Source organism: Solanum lycopersicum, chromosome 8, assembly GCF_036512215.1.
Source record: "Solanum lycopersicum chromosome 8, SLM_r2.1".
NCBI lineage: Eukaryota > Viridiplantae > Streptophyta > Magnoliopsida > Solanales > Solanaceae > Solanum > Solanum lycopersicum.
This window is the reverse complement of record NC_090807.1, coordinates 63,423,373-63,441,146: the sequence shown is the minus strand read 5'-3', so window position 1 is coordinate 63,441,146 and position 17,774 is coordinate 63,423,373. Positions and strand designations below refer to the sequence as shown.

Below are 17,774 nucleotides of genomic sequence, written 5' to 3'. Positions count from 1 at the left end.
TTTGATGGTGTAAAAGTATATATTCAGAATACGTAGAACTAATTATTTTTGAAGTATAAAAGATTACTCTTTCTTAAACTTTTTTTTTTTTTAATATAAATTGAAAGTTGTGCTTTCCTCCTCAAGAAAAGATTCAATATCTTTTTTCTTTTGATTAATTTATGAGATTTCAAAGCACGTTTTATAGACAAGTATAGAATTAATAATATTTTATGATAATTAGTGTTGAAATGTTAAAATCCTAAATATCTACAAGAGATAACGATAAGTATCGTTTAGGTCAAGCTCAATAAATAAATTTGATGACTTAATTAGAACCTAACTTTAGGAAAAGAATAAAATATAATGAACAATATATATCAATTATGTTATTTTAAAAAAATAATATTATATGGAATATTTTGTATGTATTTGATCATTCGATTAATTATTTACTAGTTAATTTTACCAGCTTTCATAATTTAAAAGTATATAATTCTTATTAAGATATTTTTGATATTTTTATGATCCTAGCAAATCAGTCAAAACATTAAACGCAATAATTTTTTTTCAATATTAATGATATTTATTAGTTGAGATTATAATTTATCCATTTTAGTACGTTTACTTTATGCATAATATAAATAAATTTTGGTGTTATTATAAAGTTGTAATATTTGTCTTTCTTGATATAATTTATAATAGGCTGGCATCCATGATTTATGACCAATCAGAGTTAGTTCATGACATCTGTTTTTTTTTAAAAAAATATTTTTTTTAGAGTTATTCTCTTTTTGTCTCTCTTAATTACATTTTTTTCTGGGAATAAAATGATTTGGAGATTAGTTTTAACGGTTGGAATTATAGTTTAACAGTTATTTTTAAAAATGCTTTGAACGTGACATTTATAATTAATGAAGAACCAATTAAATATTGATGTCACGGTCAATTTGATTGTATTTTGGTTTATTCCGATCAATATAAAATAAAAATTTATTAGTATGAAATTCGATTAATTTAAATTTATATGATATATTTATTTAAAGTGTAAAATAAAAATATTTTTATTGAAAGCAAATCAATTTGTTAAAATAAAAGAATACTTATCATCGTAGTATAATTTTTTGATGATACAATCAAGTTGATTCAGTGTGCATGATTAAGAGAGTAATCGCTTTTGACTGAATTTAATTAGAGGGCATTATAATTAAATTAATAATTGTTTTGTTGCGATATTTTCTCAATTTATTTTTATTCGTCATATTTTATTTTACTTACTCAAAAGGTTACATTTATTTCAAATATTTGTCTGTAAAATTGGAAATGGATTCTTTGAAATAAAATTAGCATGTCTAAAATCAACACAAAAAGTACTTTAATTAATTTTAGTCATAATTTTATATGATCTGTGAAGGGAGAGTAAAGTGTTCGTTGATGTAATTGAGCTTGAATGTTTATTAGTCAAGGCGTTTAACAGTTAATTAATTAATTTAACGGTTGAAATTAAATTTGTATGATTTATATTGTACGTTATGAATATAATGTCATCACTAATTATAAAAACATAAATGCCACATTATAACCTGTGGAATAATCATCAATGTTATTGCCTTTTGTCACGAGCCTAATTATATTTGAAGTTTGATATTCACCTAATCAATTTAACTTATTGATAGAATCGTTTAGTTTTAAAATATTTTTGAAAAGGAGAAGAACAAATATATCGTTGAATCATGTAAAATTGATTCATTTTATTATTCGTTATGTTTTAGGTTAAGAAATGTATTTTGATGAATTATTTTAATTTTTTACTTTCTTGAGTTGAAGATTTTTTTGGAATCGATATATTTATCCCACAAAAATAGAAACAAAATTGATATATATCTATTTTTATCAAACTCTATTTATATAAGACTATATATGCCGGATATAGACGGTTTCATCTTAGACGAAGGATTTCTGATCTGATGCACTCTTTTCGCCCAAAAATGTATATGGTGAACATAGATTAATTTTTAACAGCTAAGATTGCATATTTAATTTTGCATACTCTTAACCTAACTGAAAAGAATGTGCATATTTTTCATTAAATTTCTGACTCCGCTATTAATATCGAATGTATTATCATCATTTATATTATTATTTTAAGTTAAACCTTTCCTTCAAATATAAGAGATTAAGTATTTTTTGTGATTTTCTAAAATAATTTCTATTGCCTTGTAAGGTGACACGTTGGTATTTGTAAAGTCATAATTGGTGCAACGTGGCATTTTTATAGAGAATTATAATATGTAACCAATTAGAGTTAATTATTAATAGCGTGCCTAAATCAAAGTGGGCTACTTATAAGAGACAAAAAACGAAACTTCACATCTCTTGTTTATAAATTTTCGACAATTGTCACAATGCCACTTGGAAAACGTCAGACTTTGTATTGTCAATTTATTAAATCAATTATATTGGATTTAAATTTAATACATTTGCCAAATATAACAACTTTTTTTTTTTTACATAATTCTGATTATCTTGTCTATTATAATTTTAGAATAACCTTGTTTTGAATGAAGCATAATGAACCAAGATATTTTTAAATTATGCAGAATTTAGTTATTCCTCGATATGACTTAAACGGTTGGAAACTAAAATTTAGATGTTTTTAATACATGCTTTGATGTCTCCCAATCAATTCAGTTTAGTGTAGGGAATAGTTGAATAAAAATTTATTATTTTTATATTCTTTGACTAAAATTTAATAAGAGGGAATTATAGGACATTATTATAAAGCTTGTCTCTTAATGTTACTCAAAAGGTAAGCATTTTCATATCAATTTATTTATTTGTAGCAGTAAATATTACAAGTTTTGGTACGGTGTATTCAGAAAGTAGGCTAAATTACCATCACTGGTATAATAAGAGTATTTTTATGCTGATGGGTCGATATAACTGTAATACTTTAGGCCCAATAAGTTTATACAAGTCTAATTACAAGTTCAACGCAAGAAATTGCAGAAATTTTTGCTAGATAGTCTCTTTTTCGGACACTGTTTATTTGTGAAATTTTTAGATCGCGATCTAAACATATCTTTTGATCAAATGAACATATTATTAAAAATTATTTAATCATGGAACGCAGTCAAAAGACTATTTAAGAGTCCCCAAATAATTGCCAAAAAGAACATTTGTATACTCTATTTACTGAAATTTGAAATACTATAGGCAAACAATTTGTAGGTAATTGTGCGTCGTCTTGCATTCACTCATTCTAGTAGCAGTTTGTAGTTTTGCTCTTGTTTTTGGTCCTTCAAAATTTTAGTACATCCCAAAATTATGCTAGATTTGAAAAATTGTACCTCATATTTCTAATATACTAACCAAAAGGAAAAGCATTGAAGTTCATGTATCAACTGAATCTGCCTCTAGCAAATTTCAACTCAAGAAATCCAACAAACCATTTGAACTTAAGCCATAGATGTTACTACAAAGACGATTGCAAATCCACCATCAACTAGGTAAGAAAGGGGATGGATAAAGCCAGAAAAAGTGCGCTAAACGCAAGGTGAACACGTTAAATACTCAATCACTAATTTAAATTCAAAGTATGTTGATTGGAATGCTGACAGCCCAAGCTAAGGTACCTAAGAGTCTATTACGGCAGTGGCACTACTGCATTATTAACAAACACATCCATCACATAGTCTACTTACTAGTGAGTATTAGTTACATGTCAGGAAGAGCTGAAAGGATTATGCTGATTTTTGCCAGAATACCTGTACAGGACGATAGTGCTAGCAGCTTCCAAGCATGGCTGTAATAACAACCGGCACCCTCCGACTAATTCCATGCCATGTAATGTTCTCTCCTGAATAAATAGTCACCTTCTCTTGCACAGCACACAACCTCAAGCTTGTTTCACCTTTCTCAGCACCGGATGTGCTGCCCATGCTTTTCTTTATCAGAGAGCCTTCCTCCACCTCATCCCTCAAAATCAAATCATTCAGAGTCATCATACTGTCACCAACTGACCTGAATTTCAGCACTCTTACTCCATCTTACATAGAAAATACAGTCAAACATGACAGCACAAACCAAGTTGCTGGATGCAAAACCATAATCCATAAAGCCACAAACTGGTGGTCCTTAACCGTTGTAATGGAGTTTCTGATTTTGTGAGCCTTGGACTTGTGGGGCTTGAGGCTGTTGAGGTTGGGAACTTTGCATGTTCAATGGTTGGGTGTTGTAATGCCCAAAAGGCTGCGAGTACAGTGGATTGAGTAAACTCTGAAGAAAAACAGAAACAAAATTGATATTGCCATTAATTAGACTGGTGAACTAACCAATAAAAAGATCATTTTGCAACACGGGAAGTCCCCTAAATCTTGATACTGGTGAAGAATGAACTTCCCAGTAGCTAGAGACTTCACGTGATGTGCATATTTCATATTTGGAAGTCTTTCAATGATCTTGTTAACTACCAAGCAGAATTATGATGCAGTAACCTGAGAGTGAAGTGGATTTGCATTGGACATGCCAAAATGGTTTTGTGAACTGTCCTCTTGTGATGGATCGCTGTATCCAGCTTGTGTGAAGAGACCTTGGGATCCATAAGTCATGTAATCCTGCAGAGCAATCAAAATGATTACATAAGCATTAGACCTACGTAAACAGGAAGAAGACAAACATCAGCAAAGAAAACCACATTAGATAACAGTTGTTCACCACCTATGAAGAGACTGCGACCTCTTCCAAACCCCCCCCCCACAAACTTAATAGAGCAAGAAATGAAGGGGCCAAGGGGCCGGACAGCTTACCTGTGACATAAATTCATTTCCTGAACCAAAACGTGAGTATCCAGCTTGTGAATTCCGGTTCAAATAATTTCCTGGAAAACCAGCCTGTGCTCCCTGATTTACATAATCAACAGCATATCCACTTTGAGAAGCCTGAACGGAAGTGAAACAAAGCTGAGCTAATACTACTTAACAAAAGGGAAAAAAATGCACGTACAAATTAGATGGACAGGGATGGGATAATAGCAGCTTCATATGAACTGCTAGATAGAGAATGTGTACGACAGTACCTGTGTAGAGAAGTCAGCAACATGATATGAAACATGGGATCCCTGGCTCTTGAAATCATCTCCCAAGAAGTCCTGATTAAAAAATTAAAGGATAAATGTGATACTTGGCGAAGCAAACAACAATGATTAACAAAATCAATTACCTGTGACATGCCGCCCATTGAAAATCCATCGCGAAATGTCTGGCTTGGTCCTTGAACGGCCATCTATGAATTTTAAAATTAAAAAAACATGCTTGCAACTAGAACAATAAGAATATGATAGAATATTGAAAGAATTAACAGGTTTACTAACATTAGAAGCATATCCAGGCTGAGATAAAGGTCCTCCGGATGGTTGACTGTTTGGATTTTCAAGTGCAGAAAAGTTGAAGTTAGGTCCATGACTTCCAATAGGTTGCTGGGAGGCTTGCTGGTGAGAAAGATGGCTACCAATTGGAGCATTGGCATTCCCACGCCCGGCACCAAAACCCCGGCTACCTAGCTGTGGAACATGAGGTACAGCTCCAACAGGTCCCTGTATAGCACCACGAGCAGGAATTGCATACGGTTGGGGAAGGCCGCCATGGTAAGGGGAGATGGGAACTCGAGGCATTGGATAACCAGAAGGATAGACACCAGGTCTGTGAGTACCATTGGATGGACGAGGTGCCATGTAAGAACCTATTAAAAAGATAAAATATTCAAAACCTGAGCATAAGACAGGACTAGATGTATGAACTCACTGTAATTTGGAACATAACACATGCTTCCACTTCCCGGCACTAATTCAAGAGAACTTGGCAGGTAAAGGAGGTAGCTTGGATTCTAACAACCTTATCAGATGATGAAACCTGCTCAACGTTGAATCATCAATGCCAAGCAACTGCTTTCTACCCAATTACGAGGACCATTATGTTAATGTGTAGATTTTGGAGCCCCTACGGATTCCCATTACGAGTAGGTACTCTTTTTTTTTAGGAAATCACATCTTATCTGAATAATCTACTATGTATATGCTCGTACACGGGTTTATCCCCAATAGCGTCAATATGGTGCCTCTTTTTTCTTTCTTTTTTTTTTTTGGGGGGGGAGGGGGTTACAGTAAACATGCATGACTAATGAGTTGCCTGTCAAATTCTTCGCGCCTCTAGAAGGATCCATATGGAAAAAGTCACATCCATTTCATAACATTTTCTACTATACAGATAAAAGCTACTGAATTATGAGTGTTAAGTAACCCAATAGGAGAAAAACTAAATTCCAACATACCCCTAGAGCGACTACTTCGCCTGTCAGCATTGGGGTTTGATGAGGCAGGAGATCCATAATTATCACTGGGAACAATTCCAGGTCCACCACCAAAGAAAAGCCTGCGGTCATTGTAGATCTGCAAAACCAATGATACGAAAGATCAACACCACATCAGAACCACAATATGATACATTCTGCTGAGGCACAAACATCAAACTTAGAAAGAACATATAAAAACCAACAAGTACCTTTTTTGGCTTCTGAAACTGTACCATACTTTGCTTTAAGTTATTTAAAGGACCTTCTACCAAGCATTCATGCTCCTGATTGACAAACATGTAGAAGTTTGAGCATCTCAAGGCGTAATAAACTAAAAGAGATATTGAAGTGAATCCAAGAGTTTAAAGCAATAATGATGTATTCAGACAAACTCAGCAATACAACACCCTCTTCAAAAGAGGATTGGCCCAAAAATAACACGCAATGAGCAAGATATCAAAAATTTCCAGTTCAAGAACACCTTAGTTTAGAATAATCGTGAAATGCAGAATCTTAGGTAATAAGCATTTTAAAAATCAGCATTACAATAGAAAAAAAAGAAAAAGTTACCTTAAGCATTTTCATTCAGAACTATTTAAGAAATTACCTTGTAGTGTGTCAGCAACCCATTCCAGAGAGGCTGCTTGCTCAACACTTTAGGATTTCCTAGGATAACGATTCCATAACGAGCACGTGTAAGAGCAACATTAAGCCTGCGAGGATCATTCAGAAACCCAATGCCCTGAAATGAATAGCAAAGTAAACTATAAGTGCACCAGTTATTTATAAGGCACTGGCAATATAAGACGTTGCGCACAGCATGTTTTTTTTGTTTTACTTAACTTTCTGGCCAGAACAACCAACAAAGTATTAGAAACTCAGTCTACCCCTTGTACCCCCAAATCAAAAAGGGGTGAAAAACTAGCCTTTTAACACTTTAAAAAAGATGGAATGCAAAAAATCAAAGGTTATGGTGTATACAGGCTGTGGAAAGAGCGGGAAAGAAATAAGCAAACATCACATGAAGATGACAAACTATACACACTAAACCACATTGGTATCATATTAACATGAACAGCAAGCGAAAACAGATAATTCTGGATATCTATACCAACCTGATGTTCATTGCTCCTGACACAAGACAAGATGATATAATCTTTTTCTCTTCCTTGAAATGAATCTACACTTGCAACCTGATGATAGAAATTACTCAGTTAATTGGAAGAATATAAGAGAACGGTAAGTAGCCCCTCTATTCACAGGTTACCTCAATTTCCTTGTAAAGTTGCTGCCTTAAAGCACCATTTCTAGACATATAATTTACAATATATGCTCGTTGACCCTCATATGGTGTTATAACTCCAATCTGGCAAATAAGATACAGACAAAGTTGTATACAAATGAATTATTCAACTCTCCTAGACACTTTGATTGCTGAGAAAAGGAATTCTTAGTACCGGAAAAAAGTTATCTGCCACTATGCATTTGGAAGTAGGTAAGTGTAAGTACAGGTTTTTTAACTTAAAAATAGGAATCTCTTCAAATTAAGTCTTGCCAATTTTTAAGGATTGTGGTTTCTCTTAAATATATTTATATGCTTGAAAATGATTATTCCATCTTTAAGTTTTACTTTGCAGAAATTTTGTACCAACTTCTTTAGCATCCAAATGACAAGTTAAAAATCTAAATAACCACATACCTGACTAGGGACTACACCACTTTTGAGGAACGTAGTCACTAGCTTCTCAACGTTAGCAGCTTCAGTTCTATTTAGATAGGAAGTTCCACTAGCACTGATCTCTTCTTGTCCCATCTATATAGAGAGTAACAACTGCGTATGACTTTATACAGCCAGAAATGGGAATACACAAAATAGAAAGTGAAAAAGAAATCATTAGCCTATATGGCTATATCTCTACAACACAACCTTAGTATCTCATAGCCATAGCAGTAATATCTAAAGATAATCAAGAGAGAACAGAAACAAAATATATACATCTTTTCACTCTAGGAAGGACAATAAGAAATCAACTATATAAATTAAGAATACCCAGACATAATTGTTTATATAAAATTGAGCATACCTGGACATAAAAGAACATGGGACGGTTTGGCACAGGCCAAGGAAAATCAATGCCTAATGATTGTCTCTCGTTGATGGTTACACCGTTTTGAAGTGTACCTTCGTAAAAGCTATTTGACGGGAACTCTGACAGTGCAGGATGCATACGGTATTGTACCTAATATTGCATTTCAATGGACAGGAGAACCAACATTATATATCCATTGAGCAAATATAAAGGGAAAAGCAGAGAAGGTACACACATTTTATAGTAAAGAGGAGTCTGAACAGCATAGACAATAATCAATAAGTTAATGATAAATGCTAACAGAAAGGAACAGACAATCACGAAAGGAATGGAAGGAGAGTATCTACGACTGTACTTTGTTAGGCAAATGAAAAGGGCTAGAATGGCATGCACAGAAACTCAACAACTGAAATCTAAGTTTAAGCAGGATAGGGACTTGATAGTCCCACTACACAAGCTGGTATGAAGCATGGGAATATCACACACTTAAAACTAGAGATCTTTTGTCCAAGATCTAGCTGTTGCTTGTGGGAGGTAACAGGTATCTTGTGAAATTAGTTCAGGTGCGTGCAAGCTGGCCCCGACACTACAGTTCTCTCTCTCTCTCTCTCTCTATATATATATATATATATATATATATAAACACCACCCAGAAAAAAGGTAAGAAGAAATAACTGTCTACATAGAACACATGAGCGCTTCAAATCATTATATCTATTGCATGAAGAATGAGAGAAAACGCTGGATCTCATAATTCAATCCAACCTCATAATCCCAGAAAAGTTAACGCATCAAAAAAACCGCCCAGAAATTCACCTGCAGCCTGATTGGCTTCACACCCAGCAGTACAAGACGTTCAAACAGGGATTGAGCAAGCCCAGCCCGTGCAGCTTTCTTGCACATAATGACAGGTCCAAGCTGGCAGTGATCACCAACAAGGACAATCTAGCACATACATGACAGTAAGTATCTTCCATATGTATAGCATACCTCAATATGAAATAAATAGCAGCAGTTACCTGCTTTGCTCCAAGAACCAAAGGAATAAGGCATTCAGGTTCAGCTGCTTGAGTGGACTCATCAATGAGCACCTACAATAAGGTTGCATAGAAGAGATGCCGAAACCATCAAGGAAACATCCAAATGAATGAAAAGGCGCACACAAAAAACTAAATGGATAAGAAAGTGAGGAAAAAGAGCTAAAGATCCTCGACATCTTCACCTCTGAGGCAAACCAACCTGACGGAATCTAAAATTTGCCAATCTAGGATCTCCAGCACCAACACAGGTGCAACAAATCACATCAGCACTTTGAGCTATCTCCCTCTCTGTAGCCCGTTTCAGAGCTTTATATTTCTTCTCATCACCGCTGGAGAGTTCTCCTGAACATCAATAAATTAAATGCATTTGGATAATGTGCACAAATTTATCAATGCTGCAAACAGATGATCGTGTATGTACATAGAAAACCAAACTCTTCAAGCTAACAAGTTCAATTGGAACACCAATATCCATAAAGCATAAACAAACTATAAGGGAACACCAACCTTGTTCATCCTTCAGTTGCTGTAACTTGTGAAGTTCACTCTTCTCGGATGTGTCAAGATGACGAACCTGCATGGACAAAGAGTTGAAGAATGGATGGAAACTAAAGAATAGAAGGTTCTGAAAGAAAAATTATACGTAAGTGTGTGATAATTCACAAAAGAACTAACCTGATAGTGAAGGGTTAAATGCTCAACTGGAGAACTGACAGCTTCTCTCGACTTAGCACAGAGCCTGACAACCTGGGAGAAAATAATTCAAACAAAAATAACTGAAGAATCCAACATTTGATGAAGTTTCTATTCATTTTCCGTGACTCCTAAGTTCTCATTACTTTTGATTTCTCTTTCCTTCAGTTGTGTGGTTATATAACAATCAGCAAGGCGCCTTCAGGTTATGGAAAAGTACTCCTGACCAATCAAAAAATATGGAAAGGGTGTAGAGGAGGGGAAAAAGGAACATGTGATGTCAAAAAGACAAGGAAGAGTAGTTCAAATTTCAATAGGCTACTTCCATTATACAACAACAAAGATACATGTGTTGATAACCAAGCAAAAACAATGACTGAATGTTATTTTTCTGGAACTAGTGAGTATTTTATTTTTGATGCATAATCATAGAATCTTCTGTACGATAAAAAAATAGTGAATGACAACTTGTAAGAATAGTTCAATGAAAGCTATCCAGCAGAGGGAGATACACACAAATGCTGCTCCTCACCTTCAGTCCAGTAGCACTTATTTTCTCTGCTAATTGGTCCACAGCCACGTTACTGGGTGCACAGACCAAAACCTGATGAAAAATTGTCAAAGAAACAGTAGAGAATATGCTTAGAATCAAGGGGTTACACTAAACAATGAAGACAAGGTCAACTTGTAGAACAATTAACTTACCTGACCCTGGCCTTGCTTGGCCATATGATACACGATGGCAGCGGAGGTAACAGTTTTTCCCGTACCGGGCGGACCTTGAATTAAACTGACGGGCTTCTGGAGAACACTTTTTACAGCAAAAACCTAGAAAAATGCACATGTACTATAAGACAATATTATTCCTCTTATTCATTTCTATCCATCAGAGATGTGATGGGGTGACCATTTTTCCCCTTTTCTTTTTTGGGGGTTGGAGCAAGCAGCTATAAGGCACCATTTTCAGGCTAATAAACTGACAGCTGAGCGGAGGGAAAACTTTATGAGCAGAGCAACCAAACAATACTGCCAACAAATTGGATGCAGGTGGTGACATTAGTAAGAATAGTCAGCTAACGTAACTATCATAACATGTTTAGTTCTCTAGATGCACAAGTGTGCACGTGTATAAATCCCATAACTTCTATTCCTAAGGTGTGCACTTGCAACTATGAACTTGCCCCCGATTATATATTAAGAATAATCCTGAAAAACGGGTAGGAGCAAGATAGATACTGAAACTAGATAAAACTTCAAAGAAAGACAGAACCGCCAACCTGAGACGCGTTAAGCTCTGGAAGACCAGGAGCACCAAAACGGCGAGGAAGTGCATTCCGAATCATCTGCATCTCAACTTCGTGACCTAGCAGATGATGGTAAATATACCTACATAGTAGAATCAATGAATCAAACACGAGTATCCTAATAAAGAAGTTATAATCCGGTTAACACAAGCAAAGTTATTTACAAAAGGTCATCATGTATGAAAAACTACAGCTATATCATATACTTTAAAGTTCCCTCGTGACACCAAGACTGGACAGCAAAGCAAAGTGAATTATCTATCACATTCAGCAACAGCAAAGTAAAGCAGGATAGTGAATTCTTGCTACATAAATGCTTCCAAGAATCACAGTATATCAACACTTGGAAGAAAGTCAGAAAGTAAATGTGAGATGTGTATAAGCAAGATGTAGAAGTACATATTTAAAGCAAAATAACACAAACAAGAGGGAGAAGGACATGTATCATTTTCTTTTAACTTCTTTTAGAAAATTCAGACATTCTCACTCACCCACTAACACTTGTCTCATCCACAGCAAAAGTTTTCATTGCAGTTTGCATTCTGTCAAAGCTCGTACTCTTCCAAACAAAGTCAACACTCAGCCCATGGGTCACATCAACCGGAACTCCCTGCAAGACAGAAATGTCGCAAACGAATTAAGAACACAAATCGTGATGTAACTTTTCTGTTGTTGTTTTTTTTTTTGGGGGGGGGGGGGGGATGACAAGAAAGAGAATAGGAAGTCCTAAAACTAATGTACCTGACTGGCACGAAGCTCAAGGGCAACCTCTTCTTGAGCAGTTAATTTTATCTGAAAATCGAAGAAACAATTCACCAGTCTTGGTCAAAAAGCCAGCCAAAACACACAAATACCAGATGTCGAAGAATACACTTCTCCTTCTAAGTCATCTTGTATGTGTGTTAAGGGTGTTCTTAAGGAGGCTCCATAGTTTTTCCCTTCTAAACAGGGTGAGATATCAAGGTCCATACCACATGCCCCACTGACTGCCATGCTGGATGAGCTGCATCCCCTGAATAACGCAGTCGTAGCTCATCACCAGGTACAAGTCGTAACTCATTGTCTTCCTAAAAGAACAGAACCCTATGTTCAGTCCAGATGAGTGAAGACACAAGACATCCCACTTCAAGAAAGAATTGGCAGTGACAACAATGTAACAACACAAGAATTCCAAGCTTGATGAGAGGCATAGGAGGCAACATTTATGAGGATGATAATATACCTTCGGGAAAACAAAATATGCTACCCGCTTCTTGTTGAGACCAATATCCCACCGAACAGTGAGGTTATCTTTACTTTGAGACTCTTTCATCATCTACCAAATAGAAATAAAATCTTGTTACGTCAGGCAGTATGAAACCTCAATAAAAAAATAGCAAGACGGAGAAACGACACTATCAGTAGAAATTTTTGGGGTCTTATACAACATTATCAGTTTCGCGAAAAAAAGGATGATATCATTAGGTAATTGACAGGGATAGAACACATAAGAGGAAACAATGTCTTAGATAGACTACAGAACTCAATCATAAAAGAAAGAAGAAATATCTCATAATTTACAGATAAGACACATTTAAGAGCAAATATAAGGTTACTTCTGACTTAAGACTATTGGAGAGACCCTCACTCTACTAAAATGCAATTCTAATGGTACTAATCACCCAAAAGAAAAGGAACTACTACACTATCCAAAAGAAAAACCTACAAAGGAAAATTATCTACTAAAGGAAAGCAAACGACATTTTTGTATGGAACAAAATGCCAAGAAATAAAATAGAAACATAATGCACTCAAAATTCAGCAAGTAAAAAAAAACATCTAATGGCTGACATACCTTATCATAGTCAGCTTCAAGCTTGATCAGCGGTGCAAATATGTTTTGATACTACATTAGAAGGATAAAGCCAAACTTAATTAACATGTCAACCACAGGAGCAATTCATGAAAATCCAGGGTGATTTTATGGAGCATCTATTAGACAACAAAAGTTAAACAAAATAGGATAGCAACATTAAAGACACCTGATAGGCATCTTCATACTTCAAGCCAACAGGCTGAGGTTCATCATCCACACCTGGCTTCTCAAGATCTTCCAAATTAGCATCAGGATTTGTCTTCCACAATTCTTCAATTTTATTTATTTGTTGAGCACTGATTTGCCGTGCCCGCAACTGTTCTTGCTCTGATGGAACCTGCAGCAGGCAATAGATTACAGAAATAGGAGAGGAGCAAAACTCAGAAAGCACCATACGAGGAATCAAGAAAGAGTATCCCAAACCTTAACCAGCCATTGCAAGAAACACCTATCATCGATTAGGGGGCACCACTGACTCAAATCCCAATTCATATCCTTCAGCGCATTAACATTCAAACATGGTTCCCTGCAGAGGAGAACAACGACACTCTCGGTCTTGGCAGAGATGAAGCCAAGAAGAAAGACGTTTCGACATCCACAGTTGTAGCACTCTAGAATTGTTTCTCCCAATGGACTATCTTTATGAAGACAAACCTCCTTGTGTTTCGCTCGGACCTAAGGTCAATGTTGTAGATTAAATTTAGAAATTTCCAAATGCCTTGTTTCTAAAGTGAGAATGACAGATGTACCAACTACAGGAAAAACCAAGATACAGCTAGCAAACAGATATAGCTCATAACCTATTTTTGTCGATGCGTGAATATATCCCACTCATTACTATAGTAACAAGATTCAAATGTTAGCACACTCTTACATGAATATGAGTCATATTTATAGGTGAACTCACATCTAATGGACATTGAGCATGTAAAAAAGAGAGATCAAATAGAGTGCATCAACTCCCTTAATAAATCAGCAAAAGGTTCTGCCTTCGCTCTTTACTTATTTTTAAGTAGATAATGCCGTCGCTTCTCAGCTTTGATAATATACAGATATCAGTTTAATTTTCCCTCTACATCTAAGAAAGTAGACTTGCAAAAGAAATAAAATCTTCAACTAACTGACAAGAACCTAGTTATCAGAACAAGAAGAAATGGACACCACAAAATTATAGGCCCTGATATTAGCATTCCAAACACAAGAAAACGGGTCTAAAGAACAACGCCTTCATATTACCATGTTGGGTATCCGTCACCATGACGCCATGTCCAAGAGAAAGAACAGAACAAGGGAAATGACCTCATACATAACATCAGAGTATTCGAAAGGGAAAGAGAACATATTAAGAGGCACAAAGGATTCTTCATCAGTGACAAATAAGCTCAGTTCATAAATTAAACAACTAACACTAGATCATTTTAATCAAACTAGTTGGAGTTGGATGTACAAATCCCACATTCTTTTTTAAACAAAAAAAGGGGTCATTTGGTAGAGTGTATTAGGAAAAATCATGCATGCATTAGCCTTGTGTAGTATATTCACCTTGTTTGGTACTCTTTTCTAACCTATGTATAACTAATGTTTGCATTGGTTATACACTCAACTGAGTATTACTAATACCATGAATTTTTAGCTATTAGCAATGCAATGATTTTAGTGCATGCATTAGCTGATTAAAGACCCAATTGCCCCTCAACTTTTTTAACATCTTTTCCACCATAATAGTGGATGGTATCTTTGTTAATAGATTTTTTAATGCAATGCATGCTATTTTAATGCATAAAAATAGTCTATGTATAATTAAAGCAAACATAACTAATCCATGCATTGCTAATGCAAGCATTAGTAATACACTCTATTTAGCATTATTCTTATACACTCTACGAACGACTCCTCAGTTATAGATTAAAATGAGGAACAACTTAGTGCTAAGATATAAATCCACTACATTCTTTTCCAGTTGGGCCTGATTTATTCCACCTTTCAATAAGTTGTTCTCCAGTTCCTAAAATCGCCAATAAATTGATTTATTAAAAAATTACTGGTGAAGTCTTCCTGTTCAGTCCAATGCAACAGCTTTCTACAATCCCACCAGCTATAGTAATTGTCATCATCCCTGACAGCCACACTATGGGAGCTCAGTCTTTCTTTCTTTTCTTCTGAAGGGGAAATGGGGAGGGGATTATAAGGTGGGGAAATCAAACCCGCACCAATAATGTGAAAGTTCAAGTAGCCAACAACCAGGATGCTAAGATTCTTCATGGGAGCTCAGTTCAATTTTTCTTCTCTCTCCTTTTTTCAACCAGAGGCAGCAAAAGCCTTCAATTGCATCATACAAGGAAAAAACAAAACAGCAGGTCTGAAAAGAATTTTTCATGCAATGACCGTAGGTCAAAACACCTCACAAAATTTTTTTGATAAGTTACAACACCTCATTACAGACAATATTACATAATGTGCTCGAAAGCAGCTAATTATTCACAAGTTTAAAGCTTCTATTTCAAAAACACACTATTCTGTTCAAAGGTCCACACTACTATTACTCGCAATTCTTCTTTGAAAAGTAAAGTAACTGTCATTTCACAATTCACACTAAATTAAACATCACACAGCATACAGAAAGTAGCTTGTCATTTGTATAACAAAACATTTGGTCCCTCTTTCAACACATTTCCATAATCATAAGTATTTAACACAACATAGAAAACTATAGCATACATACCAAGTGATTAACAATATGAGAACCCGAAGTATTCCCTCTCGAATTACAGAACCATTTGCGGCAGGATGGGACGTTACACCTAACCACACAAGCAGGATTCGTCACTCCACAGTACTTACAAGCATGTTCAACCGCAAAATCTCCTTTTCCATACTCAAAATTCTCATCATCACCAGTCTCTTCAAAATTCAACCCGCTCATCCCTGCCGCCAATGCATCCACCGCCACCGCTGCCGCCTTATTACTACTAATCTTACTGCTACTACTACTCCTACTCCGTCCACCGTCACCGCCACGTGATTTACCTGACGCTTGAGAAGCATCAGACGACGACTGCGGACGATCAGGAACTTCAGAGACTAAGGAATCAGACGGTGTAGGCCAAGCAGATGATCTAATTGGCTGTGAAAGCTCATGAAACTCAGGATAATCGAATTCTTCTCCCTGTGTGTTGAATTCCAAAAATGTGTACACATCGTTACCCGTGTCCGGCTGCGACGCTGTGTCGTACAAACTATTCCCCTGAGAATCCATTTTTTTGGTGATGACAGACAGCACTCGTTAATCACATACGAATTCAGCGTCAGCGTTAGGGTTAGGGTTTAGGAATTTGAATGCGCGTAAGAAGAAGAAAACAAATTGTGTTTTTGTTTGAGATTTGTTGGAGACAGTTAAGGAATTAACAGTGTATGGAGGTTGAGGGAGATCGAAGAAGAAGAAAGATAGATACAGAAATGTTGAATGTATAGGTGAGTGCGTTGTTATTTTTTTCGTGAAGACGTCAGGGTGGGGGGTGGAGTGGAGTAACGGTGGGGAGGTCACGTGAGATAAGACTTGATGCTGTGTGTGATTGGGTGATTTTCGTTTGGTCTTGTGTCATGGGCACGTGACCTTATTCTTATTTTTTCTGTATATAATACATGCCTTTTGTGGGACCCGATAGGAATAGAGTGAATATCACGTGTTAGGCTATAAGGTTATAAAAATATTTTGTTTTTTTTAATAAATTTTATAATGCTTTTCTTATTAATTCAGTATTATGTTTTATTTATTAATTTTTTTTTATTTGAGTTTGATGTATTTGAATAATTTTTTTATTAAAATAATCTTGAAATATGACTGAAATCTAATGTATGTGTTTAACTAAATAAAAAAACATCCTCACACTCTCTAAAATTTATAGGATTCATCATTTTATCTATTTTTTTTAAGAAATTTAAGTCATTGACAAAAAAATATATGTCAAAACGAATGAATATATATATACATAGATTGCACAATTTTTTTAGTTTCTAAAAATTGAGGATTTAAATCATTCACACAAAATGTGTTCAAATTCTAAATATTCTTAACAAAAAAAATGCGTTAAATCAAATGAATATACATATATTCATAAATTACACAATTTTTCTAATTTTTAAAAATTGAGAATTTAATTCATTCAAATATTCAAATTCTAAATACTTGGTAAAAAAGATGAACAGATATAAATCCTAAGTCCGAACTTCAAAAAAAAAAAGTATTAATTAAATGTCTAATATCACTAAATTTCTAACCTGGTATAAAATGTGAATTTTATATTATGTTTGCCCTTTCTCAACGCATTTCTTTAGACAAAGACTCCATTTTTTCCTCTTTTCGAATGATAAATCTTTCTCAAGCATTTCTAGTTTGCATGGTCCAATCATTGATCGCGAAAATTTGAAACTTATGAGGCAAATTGATGTAATTCATAGAGATGTC

General features: G+C 35.1%; 1 protein-coding gene across 2 annotated transcripts; it reads right to left on the bottom strand.

Moving 5' to 3' along the window:
- Positions 1 to 3,536: 3,536 nt before the first annotated feature.
- Positions 3,537 to 16,857, bottom strand: LOC101257199 (regulator of nonsense transcripts 1 homolog). Of its 2 annotated transcripts, none has more exons than XM_004245807.5 (29): positions 16,032 to 16,857; positions 13,733 to 13,984; positions 13,476 to 13,646; positions 13,289 to 13,339; positions 12,677 to 12,769; positions 12,426 to 12,521; positions 12,196 to 12,246; positions 11,946 to 12,064; positions 11,428 to 11,536; positions 10,856 to 10,978; positions 10,683 to 10,754; positions 10,133 to 10,204; positions 9,965 to 10,031; positions 9,657 to 9,799; positions 9,437 to 9,508; positions 9,234 to 9,362; positions 8,412 to 8,567; positions 8,027 to 8,140; positions 7,595 to 7,693; positions 7,443 to 7,520; positions 6,935 to 7,069; positions 6,537 to 6,611; positions 6,307 to 6,424; positions 5,351 to 5,718; positions 5,200 to 5,262; positions 5,057 to 5,128; positions 4,788 to 4,919; positions 4,476 to 4,595; positions 3,537 to 4,257 (listed from the first exon to the last, which is right to left on the bottom strand). In XM_004245807.5, the coding sequence occupies exons 1-29, from the start codon at positions 16,563 to 16,565 to the stop codon at positions 4,117 to 4,119; spliced, it is 3,825 nt and encodes a 1,274-aa protein (XP_004245855.1). In that variant the 5' UTR covers positions 16,566 to 16,857; the 3' UTR covers positions 3,537 to 4,116. The 2 variants fall into 2 exon arrangements, with proteins under 2 accessions (XP_004245855.1, XP_010325538.1); XM_010327236.4 differs by having other exon boundaries at positions 4,788 to 4,880.
- Between the last annotated feature and the right edge of the window lie 917 nt (positions 16,858 to 17,774).